The 20,096-nt window shown below is 38.5% G+C and overlaps 1 protein-coding gene across 5 annotated transcripts in view; it reads left to right on the top strand.

Moving 5' to 3' along the window:
- The window catches only part of LOC135245014 (ligand-dependent corepressor-like), a 37,620-nt gene that overhangs the window by 10,232 nt on the left and 7,292 nt on the right, over positions 1–20,096 (top strand). For 2 of the 5 annotated variants that reach the window (XM_064317762.1, XM_064317761.1), the window contains exons 3-5: positions 3,968–4,100; positions 4,572–4,865; positions 5,250–5,343. In XM_064317762.1, coding sequence (XP_064173832.1) covers positions 3,968–4,100; positions 4,572–4,865; positions 5,250–5,343 — 521 coding nt within the window. Of the gene's footprint in view, positions 1–596; positions 656–907; positions 988–3,967; positions 4,101–4,571; positions 4,866–5,249; positions 5,344–8,026; positions 19,877–20,096 lie in introns of those variants that run through there. The other 3 variants (XM_064317760.1, XM_064317763.1, XM_064317759.1) reach the window with 3 other exon arrangements.

Raw genomic sequence — 20,096 nt, 5'->3', positions numbered from 1 at the left:
TGTGTTAAATGACACATTGTTTTGTTTTGTGAGCATAGATCATTATGCAGTTTAGTTGGATACAATTCCATGAAAATATCCTGAAAATATGTGATTGTGGTTTATGCAAATATGTGATCTCAGTACAATAGGAAATGGTTTGGAAATTCTACGTAAATACCCTAATTATGCGATAATCCGTTATGCAATTAAGTGGATTCTTTTGCGATATCCTTGACCTGCACAGTTTTTGCCTATAGGTCCAGACAGAACTGAGAAATAAAATTTAGAATGTTTAAGGCAGAATTAATACCAGTGACAAAAGGATGGTGCGAACATTCTTTGAGTGAATGCATAAAAATAATTTAAGTACATTGAGATTGATTAATTAATTAGTTAATATTGTACCCTAAGTGTTGAGTGACAAATTAAATTAATTTCCAGGCACATTGCAATTCCAAATAGTAATCCCTCCTGCTATTCCTGTAGAATGTGTTGACCCTTCACTAAAAGCTATATTTTTCCTTAATTCTGGTCATTAAACAGTGTAACCCTTCAATAAATATTGAAATTGTTCCAATTTTTTATTTTTGTCATGTGTTTCATTTTTTTTATAGCCTACATCTGGCTGCATTGTGATGGTCTCTTGAAGACCAGAACTTTACATTCTAAATGGGTAACTTGGGTATTTCATAAACACACACTTCTCAAGAGACTTTGCTCCCTATGACAGCTTATAGCAGCAGATTCGGCAGTAAAGCCAAATATTAATGCCCCCGGAGGAATTTGGGGTCAGAAAATCCATGTCCTTTTAATTAGGGAATTTTTGAAAAACTACATCCCTAATTTAAGCTTGTTATTGACCATGTGTTTAAGTAACGTGTGTTTAATATCCCCATAAATTGTTCATTTTCTTCTGGGTCCACAGATTGTGAGCCCGAAGATGTCTCTGATTGGTCGTTTGATGAAAGTTGTATTTTCTGCTGCTTGAGACGAGAGAAAGTGAAGGTAGTCTTTTTTTTAATATACATTTTATTTATGTAATTTGAGTTTCTATTTTTCACTATGTGAGATGTTAGTACACAAGTATTTTAAGATACATATAATATACATTTTTGAAAAAACATCCCCCCACTAGCTTTTGGTGGCCCAGGACGAAAGCTTTGAAGCTTGAAATGCCTAATAAAACCATGTTTATTAGGAATATAATGCACTTTAAAGATAACTGCTTTTAAATAGAAAACTGTGGTATAACCCTACTATGACATTCATCTGCCTTTGATGCTTGTGATGTACAAAGTTTTCAAATGTTTAAATGTTGCCAATTGAACAAAACTAGGATAAAAATCACATTTCACACGGTTCCAATGACTTTTTCCCCTCTGCCGACAACCACATTTATTGCAGGTGCAGCTTCATAATCTGAGTCAATCTTCATGTTAGCATTATTGATCAGGTGCTCCTTGACCTGCCCTCCGTACTGGTTTAACTGCTGCTTCATGCAGCTATTGTTAGCCGTCTGTTACCAACTGTTGTGTTTTTCTGCAAGCCATGGGAAAGTCCGACCCACCCTTACATTAAATTGCAGAGCAGATTTCTTAAAACGGATAAAAAAATTCAAGAAAATGAGCATTATCATTTTCAAGTAACTTTCTCTTCTAAAGTTTTTATATTACAGGCGCGATTCGTTCTTGGGTTTTCATTCTTTTTTTGTCAATCTGTAGTTGCACTGCTTGAAGATTTTGTTATGTATGTTGTCAAGATGCATAGTTTGAGAAATCATGTTTTGTTGTCGTATTTTGTCATACAGCTCTGTCATTCAATAACAGCACTGCTTGCTCTGTCATTCAATAACTCATTCAGCTCTGTCATTCATTAACAGCACTTTGTAAAGCGGTTATTTTAATTTAACCTTTGTGTATGGTTCATTTGCACTAGCGGACCTACAGGGCCATCGCTATTCTCTGCTAGATTAAATTTATGATAGTTAATTTACGATTTAAATATGATTTCTGTTTATTAATTTTACTTTTGAGTTCATAAATAGCTCATTTTTGTAAGACAATTTAAATAGGTTCCTTTTCATGTTATTCAACTATTGTTAGTTAAAAACTGTGATTTTAGAAGGTGTGTCGCAAGGAATTTCCACTCTTTCTCAGCCCATTGAGGGCTAGCAATGACTGCTTGACTCCACTCTGATTTTGTATTCGATTCAGACAAAAAGTGACATTGCATTAGCCAATCAAATTTTTTTGTCTAGTGATTAGAACATCCCCGGGTCACCTACTCAGCTACTCCTGTTTGCTGTCATTACGTGTGTGCGCCAGTAACAGTTGTTCAGACAGGTGACTAGGTAGGAGATTGGATTTAATGCGAGTCCCCTTTTCAAGAGAAGACAAATTGCATTCTAGAAAGTTCTATAAAGATGCAGCATTCTGTGGGCCAGCGTGGCTGCTGTAAATGCTTAGGCGTTCCATCAGAATAAGCCTTGTTGTGTTGAGTAATCTACCCTGCTTACTTGTGCAGTGTGCTTGTATATGGTAGAGCGGTTGAGCTCAGTTATGTGTGTGGGGGGGTGGGGGGGAGGCTTGTTATTGCTTTGAAGGCCCTGACTCTCATCCCACAGTGCTCCACTGCTCACTTGTCCCTTTATTAAAAAGGAAATGACAAGATGTCAGATGAAGAGATAATGATTTATGAATGATTTATTAATGAGAGTGCAGCAGATGCTCTGGCCCTAGCATATTATGGGTAGAGGCTAAAGCTTTGTCCTAATGGTGAAGAGGTGACATTAGCTATATCTCCTTGATTTGTCTAACTCTTAATTTAAAAAGAATAACAAAAACCTGCAAAAAATGTATGCTTCCCTTTGGCAATTAGTTTTCTTGCAGTATGATTAGCATAATTTTGTATCTGCATTTGCTAATAGAAGATATTTTCTGTAATAATTGTTGGACAATTAATTGGCCCAACCAGGCAACTCATTCTGCTACTCTTGTGGGCATATAGCCACATTTGGTGGCCTGTCATCGCATCATGCTAGAACTCTGAACCCCGATCTTGTTTGTTGTTGTTGAGAATTGCCTTGGGCGTCCTTCCTGAAGGAAATGAGCAGAATTGAACCAATCATAAAGACACAATGCTTGATTCTGGAATGTTTGTTCACATACTACACTTGATTTTTTTTGAGAACACTTGATATTTTTATTCTTTGAGCACATTGTGTGACAAGTCCACATATTTTGTGGCTGTATAAGGACAGAAACAATTGAATCCTTCATCATCACTGCTATGCAAGCCTTCCAGACCTGGGCCAAGATGGACAAATTGATCTATGCAATTAATTGCAATGATCTAGCCCCTCGATGGTGGCCAGCGTTCTCCATATTCATTTAGCCATTTCATTCATGAATAAATTGGGTCTCCCCCCATAAGTAATAGGATTGGATAGTGATTAATATGATGACATAATTAAATTTCTTTGAATTAAACCTTAGCTCTTCATAAATGGTTTATTTCAGAGGAGTGTGAAATATAATTATTTGGCAATGCATGAAAATGTATTAAAGCAAGACTGCTCAGGAGGAGGGTCTGTGTGGATACTGACTTATTACTTATTATTAGCATTATTTTTCTTTCATCCTATTATTTTGGGTTGATTGATTGATTGATTGAAATTCTTTAGTGATTATTAAAATACAAGTGGCCCCTCTAGCCAGAGATGCCCCAGGTACGTTTGAACAGTTCACTGTTGGTTATGCTGGTTCACCTTTCAGGCCACATTAAAAAAAAAACATCTGTAGTCTTGGACTACTGCTCATGACTTCAGAATGTCAAACCCCCCAACATTCAAGTGCAATTTTATCTCTGTACCATTCCTGCAAGTGCACATTTTCTTATTTCTGATGTTGAACCCTAAACCAAACAATGGCTTTATTGGTTTTTTCGGGTCCATAGATCGAATGATTTCCTATTGCCTTTATCTTAGGAACACTTAACTGGCTTAAGTAACCAGGCTTTGGGAGGAGGAGAACAAACTCTCTGCAGTCAGGAGCAGTCCAAAATTAACAAGCTTGAGAAGCAAGCAGAGGAGTTCCTCAATGCTGTCTTTTGCAGAAAAGGTATGTCTTACAGATGAGTGGTAAACCCCAGTATGGCTTCACTAATGTTTGGTACCAGTCAAATTTCAGTGTTTTTTTTTTTTTTTTAAGAATTAAAAAAAATAAATAAATAAATCTTTAGACCTGACAGCAGTGTCTGTATAAGATTTCAATAAGAACTTTGATGTCTTTTTGCAAATATTGTTCTTTCTTTCTTCCGGGCAGTGTAGCCTAATCCTAAAGCATTCCTGTAGAATATTGTGTGCTTAAACAATGCTGAAGCTCTTTACAGAATTTAGCGGCCACGGGAAACGGTTTAAACAATCAGTTTTTTTTTTTTTAAATGGGGGGGGGGGGGCACAGGGCTAGCTTCATTGAATAGAAGACTCAAATATGAGAACAATTTTCCTTCATATTTGTCATTTTATTTTAGTGGATATCAAAATACCGCTTTCATACATAAATATTTGTTTTAATTTGATCACTTTTCAGAGATCCCTAGCTTCTTAGACCCCCACATTCCTCTAGTGGCTCGGGAGATAATGCAACGAATGATCCGGCAGTTTGCCTCGGAATATACCTCAAAAAGCAGCTCTTCTCAGGACTCCCTCCAGCCCAACGGCACCAAGGACCAAAGCCTGCCCAAGGCTCTGTCTCTCGGCCTCGCTGGCCCTGTATCCGCTGCCTCTGCACAGAATCCCGTTCTCAGCAAGCTGCTCATGGCGGACCAGGACTCCCCACTGGACCTCACAGTCAAGAAGCCTGAGGTGGAGCCCTGTGAGCAAGGTAGGCCCACTGTACTGCTATACTGCTGCATCACCAGCGCTACTCTCACCTGCCCCACACACACTCTCTCTCTCCCTCTCACCTGCCCCGCACACACTCACTCTTTCACCTGCCCCGCACACACTTACTTTCTCACCTGCCCCACACACACTCACACTCACTCTCTCACATTTCTCACCTGCCCCACACACACACACACACTCTCTCACCTGCCCCACACTCCGCTCATTTCAACTGCAGTTTAAAGTAGTTTTACAGTGATGCAATGTAGGTGTTAGCCGGTCTTTCAGTTGTGCTGGCAACCAGTGTTAGATGATGACCGTGAGACGCGTTTTGGAAACGTCTGAAGGGGTTGTGATGCGGTTGATGGTTTTCCCTGTGCAGATGGTGTACTGGACCTTTCAATCAAGAAGAGTCGTGCCACAGGCAGCCTGTCGCACAGAAAATCTCAGGGCTGCCCAGCAACGCCCATGAAGGGGTAAGTGGAGCCATTCTCCTTTTTCGCTTTTTGTTTTTTTCTCCATCCAGCCTCCCCATGCCTCTAATACAGAGTACACACTACATTCTCTACGGTAAATTATCTGCCTCTTTAACTGTGAGTCAATTTTTATGTTGTATATTAAGTCTTATTAACAGTTTGATTTTGTGCATTGTATTTTATTGTGATAATGGTGTTTCAGGCAGAAATCTAAGCAGAGATTTGTAATGAATTAATCAAGGTACTCATGTCAAACTTGAAACCAGTTCAGGTCATCTAAAATGAATGCGTTTCTTTGGTATTGTACAGAAATGGTTAGGTCTTATTCAAAGCCCCACACTAATTTGTAAAAAATAAATTTTATCATTGGACAGTTTATTGGACCTATTTTTAATTATAATGATCCTGAAACCCTACAAGTAAAATGATTTAAGGATTTACGTTATGTTATTGTTATTTCAATGATCATTCTTTTCCTGGCTTTATTTACTTATGTTCTACAGCAGAAGAAAACCTGAAAATGGCAATGTACTATATGGCAGCTTTTATTACAGTTTTTATTTATTTATTTCATACGTGTGGTCATTTTGTTAAATGCAGCAAAGCATGCTTTGAGCAGTGCGTTTATGAGACTGAGTTTTGAAATCAAAATACCTTTCTTCTGCTTTCTTGTGAGTGCCAAGGTATTAGATAGACTAAGAACCTACTCTCCCAATAACGTGTGTTGTAAAATGTAGAGCGCATTCGTGCATCAGGAGCATGACGGACCCTTCTCCTTTGAGTTGCAACTGATGTACATTTGAGTATTTTATGATTTTAGAAAATGCTATGTGTGTTTATTTAATGGGTAGTTCAAGTCTTACCTAGATCCAGTCCATTCCTGGTGAACTGTTTGTATCAGCAGAACAAAAGCATGTCTTTGGAGTTTTTATTTTATTTTATAGCTTTGGTCATTCTTTGAATTTACTCAAAGCAGACCCAAATGAGGTGAGGTGACTACTGAGTGTGTAGGTAACTTGTCTGTTATTTGGAGGAAGTACCAGTCACGATTCTACGGTGGCCCACAGAGACGATTGCTCTTCAGAAAACAAAGGGAAATGCTCTCCAAATCAGGAAACGATGCAAATTTCAAAACTCATGTCCTTTGCTTTAGCTTTTTGTATGTTTTGAAATTTACATAGTTTCTTGATTGCTTTTGTTTTTGTTTTTGCTTTTGCTTTTGTTTTTGAGGAGTGATGGTCCTTGTGGGGCACCATATGATTCCCTGTTATTAAACAATATTACATTTCATGTCTGTGGTTGTCATTATGGATGACAGCAGCTGATTCAAACACACATTCTTTCCTGTAAAGTATCTATGTCTGTTTGATCGTAAGAATGCAACATGCGAACAGGCCATTCAGCCCATGTAGGTTTTTTTGTTCACCGGCAAAATATCCTACACTGCATCAAGTCTTGCATTTTAACATGCCAGACGTCTCTGCCTCTACTGCATGCCCTGGCAAAGCTGTTCCTCACATTGACAATTCTCTTTAAAAAATGTCTTGACGTGAGTGCAGAATTACCATTAACTAATTTCCGTCTCATCCCCCTTGTTCTGCTGACATAATTCGACCCAAAAAGTCTTTGATAGTTGAGCCCTTTCACATAAATTCAAATCCACAAGCCCGCCCAGCAGTCCTGTTGTGCCAAGCCTGTGGAGAATAGGTCACCCAACACTGTATGCCAGGAACCAGTTTAGTTGTCCTTTGTGATCATAGTCCTCTGGTCAGAGCCAGGTGGAAGAAAATCTCAGACTCAACTTTTGGTGGGAGTGGCCAACCCACCCACACCCTCAGCTTGAAGATTGGCCAGAATAGTGATGAGATTCAAATCCTCTGTTACCTGTTCCTTTCTGTCAACCTGATGGAGCAAAAAGAGGTTTGACCATTTAAGGAACCACTGTCTCACTGCAGGTGAAATTAATATGTATGATGGATGTGTACTTTTGGCATGGAATGGGTGTATGCTTTGCAGCCTGGTACACTCTTGATACCTTGCAGCAGTAGGTAATTTTACTTTGCGATTGATGCAGTCATTCTGAATGATATGTGTATGTTTCAGTGTGTAAGCAAGCTCTAATTTTAAATGATCCTACATCATTTGGCTTACTCTTTTATTGCTGTACTTGTTAAGTGGTAACGTCACAAGATAAGGTGTTCTACTTTGGCAATAAGCATAATTCATAATTCATAGGACACGATTAAATGCTATTTTCAGAAATTTCATGCAATGCTTTCCTTTTTGCACAATGAAACACATCCCCCTCTCCATGAGACTGGCAAGTGTGTTAAATATTTCTTTGCTTTATTTTCTCCTTTCCTACGACTTGATTTCTCCACCTTGAGCATTTGTGTTTTTTGTTCCTTTTTGTTGACTTTGACATCCATATTGTAAAAAAACAAAAAAAAAAACAAAACAAATAAAATTATTCCAAATAACTTGAATGACTTTCATTTCTAAGTTGCTTTTAAGCAAATTTTTAATTTTTTACATTTTTAAAACATGGAAAAGAAAGTGATGTTACCCAAGCAAGGTCTTTTAATAAAGGAGTGGCCACATCCTCCCCTCCCCAACCCAACCCATCCTTCCCTGTAAAGCCTGTGCAAGCCCTGCTTACACCGATTTCCTTCCATCCAATCAGGCGTCCTGCCGCAGGAGCTGACCGCAACTTTCAAGATGGCGATGAGGATGGGCTGTCGGATGGAATGAGGGAGAGATTCGGCCGCTCCACCCCCCTTAAGCCTCCCCTTACTCGCTCACTGCAGATCACTAAGGAGCTGCTGAGCCGAAACCAGCAGCAGCAGCAGCAACCGCCCATGTCCCTGTCCGCAAGGCTCCTAAACCACATACAGCACCCCGTCTTGTCCGAAGATGGCTCCTGGAGGCCCAAATTTGATGGCCTCTTGAGGCTCAAACCCAGTGCTGGATTCAGTGACTTGAAGGACCTTGAAAGTTCTGCCTCCTGCCAGAAGGGATCCACTCAGGCCAAGCCCCCAAAGGAGCCTGGACACAGGCACTCGCCCCCTGTGGACCTGAAGATCCCCCAGGTGAGAGGCATGGATCTGTCTGGGGGCTCGCATGCCTCGGACATCTATGGATACGGTGCGCTGACAGTCAGCCCGCTCTTGGAGAATGTGCTCAGCAAGAAGGTGCGCTCCATCCTTCCGAAACACAGCCGAAGGAGCTCCACAGGAGCCGTCCTGGACCCGGGGCCTGACTTCTGGGGCCCCATCGACCAGTCCACCTCCGGGCACCAGTATGTGACCTCTGACCCGGACGGGGACCCCAGCTTGAAGCAGCCACGGAAGAAGAGGGGCCGTTACCGCCAATACAACACTGAGATCCTGGAGGAAGCGATCGCTATGGTGATGGATGGAAAAATGAGTGTCTCTAAGGCGCAGACCATATACGGCATCCCGCACAGCACACTGGAGTACAAAGTGAAGGAGCGCCTCGGGACACTGAAAAACCCCCCAAAGAAAAAGATGAAGCCCGTAAAGGCGGAAGAGCCAGACGCCACGGCTGAACCTCAAACCCGCACCACTCCTGTCCCTGCAGAGGAGGGGGCCAGTCAAGGGGAGAGCATTTCGAAAGATGAGTAAAGGGCGTAAAAAAAACAACTGATTCTCATTTGTGCCAATTTTTACATTGCAGTGCACAAATGTAGGAACTGAAGAATTTTTTCCCTTCTTACAGTGATTTCTTGCCACTGTATGTACATTTTTATATTGTAAAAACAAATGCGTTTAAGCCACACATCAAGTGGTACCACTATTTAATTTTTTTTTGTTTGTTTCTAAAGCAAAGCAGGCCCTCTCCTCACACAGTGACCCCTCATCCCAACCCCCCACGCTCTCCTGAGATTTGTCTCATGTGAATCTGGACTTGATGTACTATTGGTCATGGTCTGTCTGTGCGACGGGTGAAGATTTTTCTATTTCAAAAGTACTGGGAGAGTTAAAACTATTTAACGTGGATTAATACACCCTCTGCCCCCCCCCCCCCCCTTCACAGATGACTGTTTGGAAGCCTAATATTTCCTAATCAACTTCAGTAACACCTTTTTTAAAGCTGGATCAATTCCTCATTCTCATCAAGGATCCAATGCCGGCCATGCCTATATCCACACACTGCTGACAAGTGTGCAAAATTTCATTCAGGGATTGACATTGTTTATTCTTTTTATTTTTTATTTTTTGCTTATCAAGACATCTTTGTTTCCTGTTTGCACAGCACATTTCTCCCCTCTGCTTCCCACACAGCCTGAGGGTTCAGCATAGACCTGGTTACCTCTTACTCTGCTGCAGTCGCAGCACTCTGCACTTAAGGTCTACCTGATATTTATTTCTCTGCAGTTTCCCGTTAGTTGGAATGACACGTGGATCAAATTCACACAAACGCAGTCATGGTCTGTGTCACAATCTTAATCTTCTCCATGGGGAAATGGAGTTTAAATGCTTGATTTAACAGTAGGTGCAATTTTGAACCACACTCAGGGGGGTGGGTGGATTTTCAACTACAGAACCTTAACTACTGACCCAAAATGGATCATTTTGCTTTTAAACTCAGGGGAGCTGAGAGCCATCTCTGAGCAGTAATGATGGTGATGATAATAATAATAATTGTTATTATTATTTAGCAGACACTCAAATCCATTGCGACTTCTAATGCAAATGGTGCTTCTTTTTTTGAGGGGGGTGCGGTTGGGGTAAAGGGTTGGTTAGTGGGGAAAAAATAAAACTAAAAGATAATGTATTATAGTAGCACTTTTAAAAGAAAAAAGTAACCATTGTTCCCAAAAAAATCAACGGTTGCAGCTCTGATCCAAACGTAATTACTTCTCTAGCATGCAGCCAATACACCAGTAACTTAAGTTGTCAATTTCAATATGGCCAGGATCTTTGAATCATATTACATAGGTGAGGGTAGAGGTCCCTTGTTTAGGTAATCCTGGGAGGTCTTTTTAATGCATTCTGTTTGCTCTGTTGGGTCTTTACTTTTTTGCTCAGCGGGTGTTCTTATTGTGTAGCCTGCATTTAACACATTTCCTATAGGTTTACATGGCTTGATAATGTCCTACTCAGGACTATGTTCCTTGACTCACTAATGTGTATAGCACTTATTTTAAACTCCTTTTTAATGCACTTGCTTAACACCTTCTAATCATAATGCAGTAGCAAATGACTGAAGTGACAAATACTTTTAAAAACGGTATATGCTGTCTACATGATTGCACATTCTGTGAACTGCAAATTATTGTTGTTATTATTATTATTATTGCTAAATGGCATGAACCAGTGCAATGTAGACCAGTTAGACTTTAGGGACATTTCTTGGGGGGGGGACATAGTTTATGTACTTAGAAATGTAGACATGAATTGGTTTCACACGTCAGAAAATACTGCACTTACTGCTACTCCATATTCAGTGCTCATAGTCTCCATTTTGATTTACCTAATATATGTTTATATATATGTGTATATATATGCGTGTTTTCATGCATTACAGAAAATGTACACAGAAAATATTAGTGTTACAATTTTTCTGTTCAATACAAAAACAGGGATATGCCATGCTTGTCTTAAGCATTGGGCATGTACCACATTGCTCTGAACTATACAAAAATATTTCTGCACAATTCAGGTATTTCTACAATGCTTTTGCAGTGGACAGCCATACAGAAATCTGTGACCATATGACTGCAGTTTTGTTCTGTCGTATTGACTTGATATATGTGCATCCATGCCCTGAAATGATTGGTTAACTGAGTTGATTGATGCAATGATCATCTACTCTTCCCAACGGGATGGGTGATCATCCGCAAAGCAAATTGGTATGTCGTGGTCTCAAACTAGACCTTTAAGATGTGAGGATTAATGCTTTCCTTGTCATTGCTTTGCAAATTCACACTTCAAAAATGTTAGTCTGTATTGTCTTAGGGTAAATATCAATCGAAGCGGCAAAAAGCAGCAGAATATGCATGTGTCTTCAAGCCCACGACTGAACCTTTTTGTTTTTTCACCAGTATGCATGTTATGTCTCCTCGTAATTATTTGCTAACTGTACCACTTGTCCACAACAATGACCTCCTTTTTTGATTGCTCCTACCAAATTGCAAGAATACTGTCTGGAAACTCCCAGACAAACTTTTGCATTAGCCATGAATGTAATGATGAAAGTCAATTCATCATTCTCACACTCCTGCTTAAAGCAAAGCTTTCCTGATCTTCAGTTTTTTACACTCTCTGTAATGGCTCAAACTGGCGCCTATCTCAGGACACACTACGGGAGGGCAATATGCGTTGGTTAGAGAACGCAAATCCCAGATTTTAACTACTTTTTTTTTTTTTTTTTTTTTTACTGAAAATGTGTATGTTGTATGTAAACTTGCCATTGCACAACCAAGTGTATACCTCAGATCTCTGAAAAAATGCTCCTTTCCGTGCCTCTTATTCATATCTCGTTGTAGATCCTCTAAAGCAAAGATGCAGTGGGAAATGTAGTTTCTTCTCAATGTCAGTTCACCATGTTTTGGGAGAGTTTACTATGTCTGGCTGGCAAATATAATTGCCCTACTCATTTGGGTACATTCACATTATGCAATGAGAGAAAACTGTTAGAATTATTTTCCCCTAGAAGGCGAAATTAATTTAAAACAAAAACAAGACAGCGGAAGGGATTAGTTTGTAGAAGTTGGCTTAAGTTCAGGATGAAGCACGTTTTCCATTACTGTTTTTATTCAGGACCGAGAAGTAGCACAAATTAAGTAGTAGGACAGGTGTTGATGTTAATTCTTGACTTTATTTTGATAATTTTGTCTCATGCCATGTTGCAGAAAAATTGGAGCTCTTTGTAAGTAATTTGTTTAGCTTTTTATCTAATATCCTACTGGTGTTGCGCTGCAGGCATTTAATTGTAACACATTGTGACAGCTTAACTTTAGTTTCATTGTTTGTATTTTGACCCAATGGCTTGTTACCTCTATTGACATGGGGTGTTTTCCTTTGACAGGAACATCAGGACACTGAGTATTAGATTGTACTCTATACGAAGGTGTTTTTGTAGTTTTAAATGGAGAATTGAAGAGTTCTCCTACTTTAAACAAACCCATGTATTTTGAATGCAATTTGAGCAGTTCTAAAAAGCCAGAAAAAGTTATGACCATATGGAGTGGGCACATCACATCAGGGATTTGTGTGGGTGGGTAATGTATAATTTTAATCAAGACCTGCTAACTGATTTTAGAACAGGTTAACCAGACATTGGAGAGTCTGGCATATAAGTCTTGCGAACTGTGAAGACTGATATGCGAGTTGTGAGCTACTGAATCTTTATTTCACACAGTAATTGTTAAAATATGTGCATAATTTAAGACTGACCAAGACACCAGAACATTTTATGTGGAATGAATGCACAGCACTGGTATTTTTGTTTTTATATATATTTTTTTAGAACTCTGTTGCTGTACTTTTTGTGTGTAGGGTTGCATCCTCAAAAGATCAGCCTCCTTTTAACGTAGTTATGTATGTGAAATCAAAGGTGAAATGAACTATTTCCTCTATTGCCCTTTACCTGCAAGCAGTAATATTTAAAGGCAAGGCACACCATAAGCCATTCTGTTTGTAAAAGTACATACAACTGTCAATGGTTTTGGTCCAGCAATTCTGGTCATGCATTCAGAATGGGTATACTTCTCCTTTATGGCATGAATTTGAGTTTGAAATATCAGTAGTTCTGATGTTAGAAGTACATGATTTTGCATTCATGTGATAGCACTTTTAGGATGAATGAAATGCAAACAAGTTTTGTCATATCTTATTTTAAATATAACTATAACAAGTATAGTTTATTCTCATGTGAAAACTAGATGGTACTGTAAAGGACAAAACTGTCAGGAAAAGATATGACGACTCCAAGAGACTAATTATAGTTTATGTCCAACATTATAAATGAGGAAACTTTTGGTAAAATTAATGTCATGTTGAATTTATTAATGATGACTTGCATCTTGCAGTTGAAGGCTGTGGGGGAAAAGTTCTCTGAGTTTTTGGAAGTCAGTGAGCTTTATTAATGCTAATTCGAATGAAAATTATTGGAACCATTTGGCTAGCCTATATAAAGAAAGAAATATCTGTATTTGGCTTGAATTTTCCCCATGATGAGAACCATTTTTAAAAAATGGGAAAACAAGGGAACTGGTTACCTGGATTCAGATTAAATTCAGTACTTATCACTGAGGGCTGTTGCCATGACAATCATGCATTTCTCAAATAATGGTATGCCTGTCATTTAAAAGTGCTCAGTTTACTTTCGAAAGAAAAGAAGGTCCTAAGTTTGTTTGGTTTTTTTTTTTTTGTTGGGGGGGGGGTGGATAAACTACCACAGGCTTGGTTAACTTTCCACCCCAAATGCTAAATGGGCCTTGGTTGGTTTATTCAAGAAGAGACTTCAAATTTAGTTTTTGCTACCTGAGTCTGCTCCACTAGCAGGATTATTGTTTCTTTATCAGGTCATAAATCTTTCTTGGGTATCTAGTGTCAGAGAGGAAGAAAAGAACTGTTGGTTTATTGTTCCGCAAAACAAGTGGGGATATGTGTTCTTGGTTGGCCAGAGAAAAGGTTGTACTGCTTTCTGAGGCTTGTGTGTTTATGCTCCTCAGTCTGCCTTAATGAATATGTCCTGTTGTGTTGCAGTTGTTTGTGAATATCATAATTTCAGCATTCTACATTATTAGTCTTGACTGTTCTCTGACCTGGGTCAAGAAACCCATGTTTGGCTCCTGGAGTGGCTGTAATCTACTAATTGCATTCTGCATGCTAGTTTGTGCTTATTACGTTTTTGCTTAATGCTTGCATTTTCTCTCTGTGTGTGTGTGTGTGTGTTTTTAACTGTGTGCAAGGCCATTCTTGAAAAAATATTTCTTGTTAATATTATTGTGATCCAGCCCAGTCAGTTAACTAGTAAAGAAAATTCAGGGCAGGTTGGGGAGAGAAATAAAAGCCAGTTTTGATTGTTTTTTTTCCCATTGCAAAACATGTTTTATTCATGAGCTGTCTTTTTTGTAAGTGTCAGTTGCTGGTGGACTAAGCTGAGTACTGAAGAACTACAGATTTGTAAGCCTGTATATTAACAGTGGACCCTGGGATATGACGTAGCACCGAAACCAGCTAGGTGACACCAGATTTTGTTTAAAAACTGAGAGGCTGCACTCCGAGAATACCCTGTTGGGAATACAGCAGGTCGCGTTTTGCGATAGATGTTGGACATGGCGCAATTATTTTATATGTTTTATGTTGTGCTCATTGTGTGCAATACAGATTCTTTCCAGGGCAATAACTTAAATTCACTCATTACCTAGTTGTTTTCATTGTAAATTGAGTAAAAGAAACTATGGCTTGCTGGAAATTAAAATGATGTTTATTAGACTTAGAAGATAATTTATTTGCTAAAATGATAAAATCATACCAACATAACTTTTACCAGAAAATAAAATGGTTCCCTTTTCAGTTGACAATGTTCTGCTGATAATCCCCCCTGAATGACTCGATTAGCTTCTTAGTGCTACTACAATATACATAAAACTAGCTATATTTTATTTTGTTTTTTTCCCCTCATGCGGTAGTTTGCTATAACCTGCCTCAGCCAGGCTTTTTTTGTTTTTGTTTTTTACTTCTGATAATACATGTGGATGCTCAAGACAGTATAGAAAAGAAGAGAGTAAAGTTTCACACTTGAATGGTGCTGCCCTGTCAGACAAAGGAGCACTGTGAAACAGGTGTGACTCAGTCATCGTTGCTCACTACACAGTCTTTGCTTCGTTTGCTGTGTCTGACATCATATCCCCAAGTCTGCCTTTAAAGAGAGAGACCGCTGAAATTCAGTTCACTTGGCAGAGTGGAAATTCTGTTGCTGAAGGCAATGTTAAAATGTCATGCACTCCCGCTAGAAGCTTAATATTTTGAAGGTTTGCTTGCTAATGTTGTTTCATGTCAGATTAGTTTAGGGAATATGGGTGGGTACGTGAAGATTTCTGAGTTTTGGTATATGTACTGATGGCTGAGTTCCCATCACTTTTATTAATCCCAAAACGGTAGTAGTTTTTCTTTTTCAATCTATTTTTGTGCTTTTTTTGACAGCCACATGCCTTTCGGTTTATTAATCTTTCTGTAGGTTTAGGTTCTCTGTGGATGAGCATTAATTTTGAATACAGTTCCTGAACCCTCAAATCTCCACCATGATGGGTTTGTGAAGTGATCTTTATTTATGTCTAAAACTGAACTAGATTTAACAAAGACTGTTATGCATTCTTTCCTCATTTCACTTTGGTGTGCAGTTGGTTTTTAAATTGTGAAATTTTTGGAAACTTCTGTCAATTTGATACAACAGGGGAGGACGTTTTATTAATATTTAAGCACATCCTGATGTTTTTTTCTGGATTCCTCTGGCCAGGGATGTAGAAGAGCCTCTCGCTAGCAATTGTGCAGTCGAAGAAATTGTGTTCAGAGTCAAATGTTGTTTAGGGTGAAACATTTCATGTTTTTGAATGTGAAATGTGCTCGAGGGGTCCTGCCAAAAGCCCTGAATTTTTGCCTTTGGATTCTGGCCAAAGATATTAACCGTACTTAAAAGCTCAATGCTAACTTTGTGTACAAAAGGCTGTTCCTCAATAACTAAACCAATTGCATATCATTCATCTTGTGGGCTCGTTCAGTGCTTTACAAACAGCAAAGATTGTATGAACACAATTATGTGAAGGGAGCTCTTTGTGAACTGCCATGACACTTGCATAAGACATCCTTTGTGAATTTTCCTTTTCAGGCCAGTGTTCAATTCAGTTATTGGAATAAAAAAGGTTCCTGTGTTTTGATTGCTATTATGCAAAGTGAATTGGAGCATTGGCATGAAATATTTTGTTGGAAGAAAAAAAGGAACTGGTTCCTCATCTCTCATCTTTAGCCTGCTATGAAGCTTAAACTGAACAATTTTTGTACAGTTTAAGTGACAATTTCAGTTTTTGATTATCTGGCACAGAAGTGCCTTTTGTGTCTTGTGCAAAGAGTCTGCACTTTTCCTTAAAACTTGACAAACACAGTATACCTCAGACAAAGCATGGGAATTTATGAAAGCCTGAATTTACCAAATACATCTCATTCCTGTCATTGTGGATCAGCCTTGGTTATATTATTGAGTACAACTTGTAGCAATGGCCGCGGTAAAAAAAAAAAAAAAAAAAAAGATTTTTTTAATTTTTTATTTTTTCCCATTAAGTTATAACACTAGTTGCTGACAGTCCCTTGCACATGTTATAGTGCACATTGCTTGTCTGCCCTGTAGCACTTGTTCTGTTCAGGTTATTGGTTTTTTGTTAATAGGTAACTTTGACTTTTGTTTATAGTGCAGTAGCTATAAAGCTACACTGTGAAAGGGAGATGCATAACTGGGTCTCCAGTGTAGCGCACTGGTAATGTATGCTGGCGATTAAGCTTGATGTTTAGGTGACTGAACTGTAGCCCTTGTTTATCAAGCAGTTTTTCCCTTGCAATTTTGTGCAGATACATTTTAGAGTTTCTCACTGTGTTCCTTTTAGTTCTCTATCTGGTTAAATGTATTATTTTAACATCAGGAGTCAACAGCATCACTGGACTTGTTGGTGAAGTGACAGAGAGTGTAGAGTACTAAACACTGAATTTACATCAATTAATGTAAAAAAGAAAATGTAAATAAATATAGATATGTACATACACACGTGCACACACATGTAATACACAAATGCATTATTAAATACTAATTTCTGTACTTATCTTGTGGAAGAGATGGTGTCATAATTCAGGGAACAGAAATTGTAATATTAGACCCCTCACCCCCCAACCAATCACCCATGGCCTGTTGAGTTTGTCTCTTTGAGTTTGTCTGTGTTTAATATGACTTTGTTGGTTGGTTAGCAGGTAGCAATGGAGGGAAGGCAATAACCCGAAGGCCCACCAGTTTGATTAGTTGTACATTGAAACTGTGTTGGCAGTATATTGATGGAAAAGATATAAAGGGTTGCTGTACAGTATAGTACGTTCCTAGAAGGCACTGCCAATTCCATGTCTCTTTTTCAGGCAGAATGTAAATAACACCTGAGACTTTCTTTGTGGGGGGGGTTTAAGTAGTCAAACATTTTGACTTTTAGGAAAGTCTTAAATTACTGAGGCTGCTGTCAATGGTTGAAATTTCCTTTTGTGTATATGTGAAATAACAGTAGACATTGGTATTTCTGCATGCAGGCAAGTGTTGGGATGAGAAGTTTTGGAAATTGAATTGATAAAAGCTGTTTGAGGTTTATGAGGAATTGAAGACACTGAGGGTTAGGCTAGACCAAGTCCTGTCACATAGACGAGCTTCAACTTGAAATCTGCAGTAGCCAGGCATTATGAAGATTCTTGCCTAAAATGTATAGTACTGGTACTGTTGTTTCTTAATGTTTGATAAGTTTTATTCCGCAGGTATAATGTAAATAACCATATGTGTTTGTGCACATGTGCACTTGTGTCCTAAATATTTGTTCCTCACATTTGTCTCTTGAAATTATTCTGCTTGTTGTTATTCCTATTTCAGCCATTTGGGGTGGGGGGGGGGCGTGAAGGGTGAAGTAACTACAGTTTCCACTGTTCAGGAAAAAAGGCAGATGACAACCCTCAGGGACAATGTACACAGTGCTCTCAGTCAGTTAAGGTACTTGCTCGAGATTCTGAAGCCTAGCAGAAAATTGAAACAAAAATGGAGCGGACACTTTTCAGAACACAAGGGTTTGTGTTTTCTCTTGCTTTCATTCTTTCTTCATGGAGGTTTCCACAGAATATTGAGATGGCTCAAAATGTTCATGCAAATTCTGAAAAAGGGGCAAGGGTGTAGCTAGGCTTCTATACATAGGAAACGGATCTTGGTAAACTCAGATGTACATAATGCACCCACTTTTACCTTTGCTTTAGATGGAGCCAGAACATCTTACAGGAATGCCGCTATTTTGTCTTTTTTGTTTGAAAATAACAATGAATGTCATTTTTGTAAAACTCTGTTCAGGTAAATATTTCAGCCAAATGGTGTTTTTAAAGCTGCATTAAAACTCCAGCACATGGTGCCTCAGATGCATAATATAATGGCATTCTATGACTTTACTAATGCTGAACAGATTATTTTGGGTCCTGTTCTCTGGGCATCTTGTCAATAAATTGCAGTCTACTCTCATTGTGAGTCTCTTGGGGGAGGGTCTATTAAGATACCTTGATGAGAGACAAACTCTTGATTGGGCCTGTATCTTTTGCTAATCATCATGTTTGACAGACTGGTTTAGCTAGGGGGATGAAAGTTAAACATTTTAAGCTTTTATTAATGTTTTGATTAAGAGTTTGATTTCATGCATGGGGGGCTTCTACTTGGTAATTTTGGTCTTTAATCACATGGCAATGTTGAGAGGTATTTTAGAGGATGTATTCAGATTTGATATCTTGCTCCGTCCTGCCTTGTGCTCATTTATAAGATCTGTTGTTTTTTTAAATTATATCAGTAACAGTAGCTACAGTACCTTTTTGGTGAATTTTGTAAAAATAAAATGAATTTTATATGAATATAAATTGGAAGAGTGATTCCATTAAAATACATTATTAGACCCTCCCTTGAAGATTCTCGTCTTTAAAAGTCTTGGCCCAGGTAATTGTAACTGGTTAAAATGGTTTTTATTTTCGGGGAAGTAAGATACTCTCCTTCCTTAGCCTTATTTCCATTATATAGTTGTGGTGCGTTGGGGATAGTTGCAATACAGGGGACAGAGAATGGAAATGTAGACCTTTTTTAATGAAAAGGATGAATGTGCTTGGTCTTGACTGGATTATTTTGCAACTAATATTTGTGTGTGTGTGTGTGTGTGTGTGTGTGTGTTTGTCTTTTATCATACCTCTCATCAAGTCAGGTGAAGAATTCTAAGAAATCAATTCCCTAACCTCTATATTCAGTCCTGATGCTCAGAAAGCAGGCACTCCAAAATATGAATTGACCTCATTTCAGTATATACAGTTTAGTGTCACACCTTTTATTTCATATCTTCTTGTACTGTAATTACATGTTTCGTTATTGTACTATGTTTTTTACTCTAGGATGTGATCAATGTCAGTAGTAGTGCCCTGAATTGCAATACTTGGTTTGTTAGATTGCACTATTTGTTTCCTTTTTAAATCTGGCCTACAACTGGACTAATAAATATGAGTTTGCTCTTAATTTTTAAACAAATCATATCTGTGGTCTTCTCATCTTTATTTTGCATTGATTGTCAGGCACCGCTTATTAATTTTATATTGGTGCATGAATAAGACGGCTGGTTGTATTCTATTTTGGGGGGAAAATGCTACGTTCACAACATTTCTGCTGTAGCATTGTCTAAGGTAGTATTCACTGGATGCCAGAATCATTGTTCAGAACCACTATTCTTCTAATAAATTTTATTGTGAAAATATTTTAAAATCCTGTGTTTCTTTCCATTATCAACCGGAACCTCAAGTTAAAAATGAATAAATTCTAAATCATGTCAACTTTCAGAATTGTGAAATTCTAGTTGTTAAAACATATTCTACTTTCTGTGAATTGGGAGAACACCACAACAGTATGAGATGTGTTTCCTGTTATGCTAAAAATAATAGAAATGAGTCATTTGGAGGGAGAACCAGAATTAAATT

The sequence above is a fragment of the Anguilla rostrata genome, chromosome 18, assembly GCF_018555375.3.
Source record: "Anguilla rostrata isolate EN2019 chromosome 18, ASM1855537v3, whole genome shotgun sequence".
NCBI classification, from domain to species: domain Eukaryota; kingdom Metazoa; phylum Chordata; class Actinopteri; order Anguilliformes; family Anguillidae; genus Anguilla; species Anguilla rostrata.
Note: the sequence above shows the minus strand (reverse complement) of the source record. Positions and strands in the feature narration are given on the sequence as shown.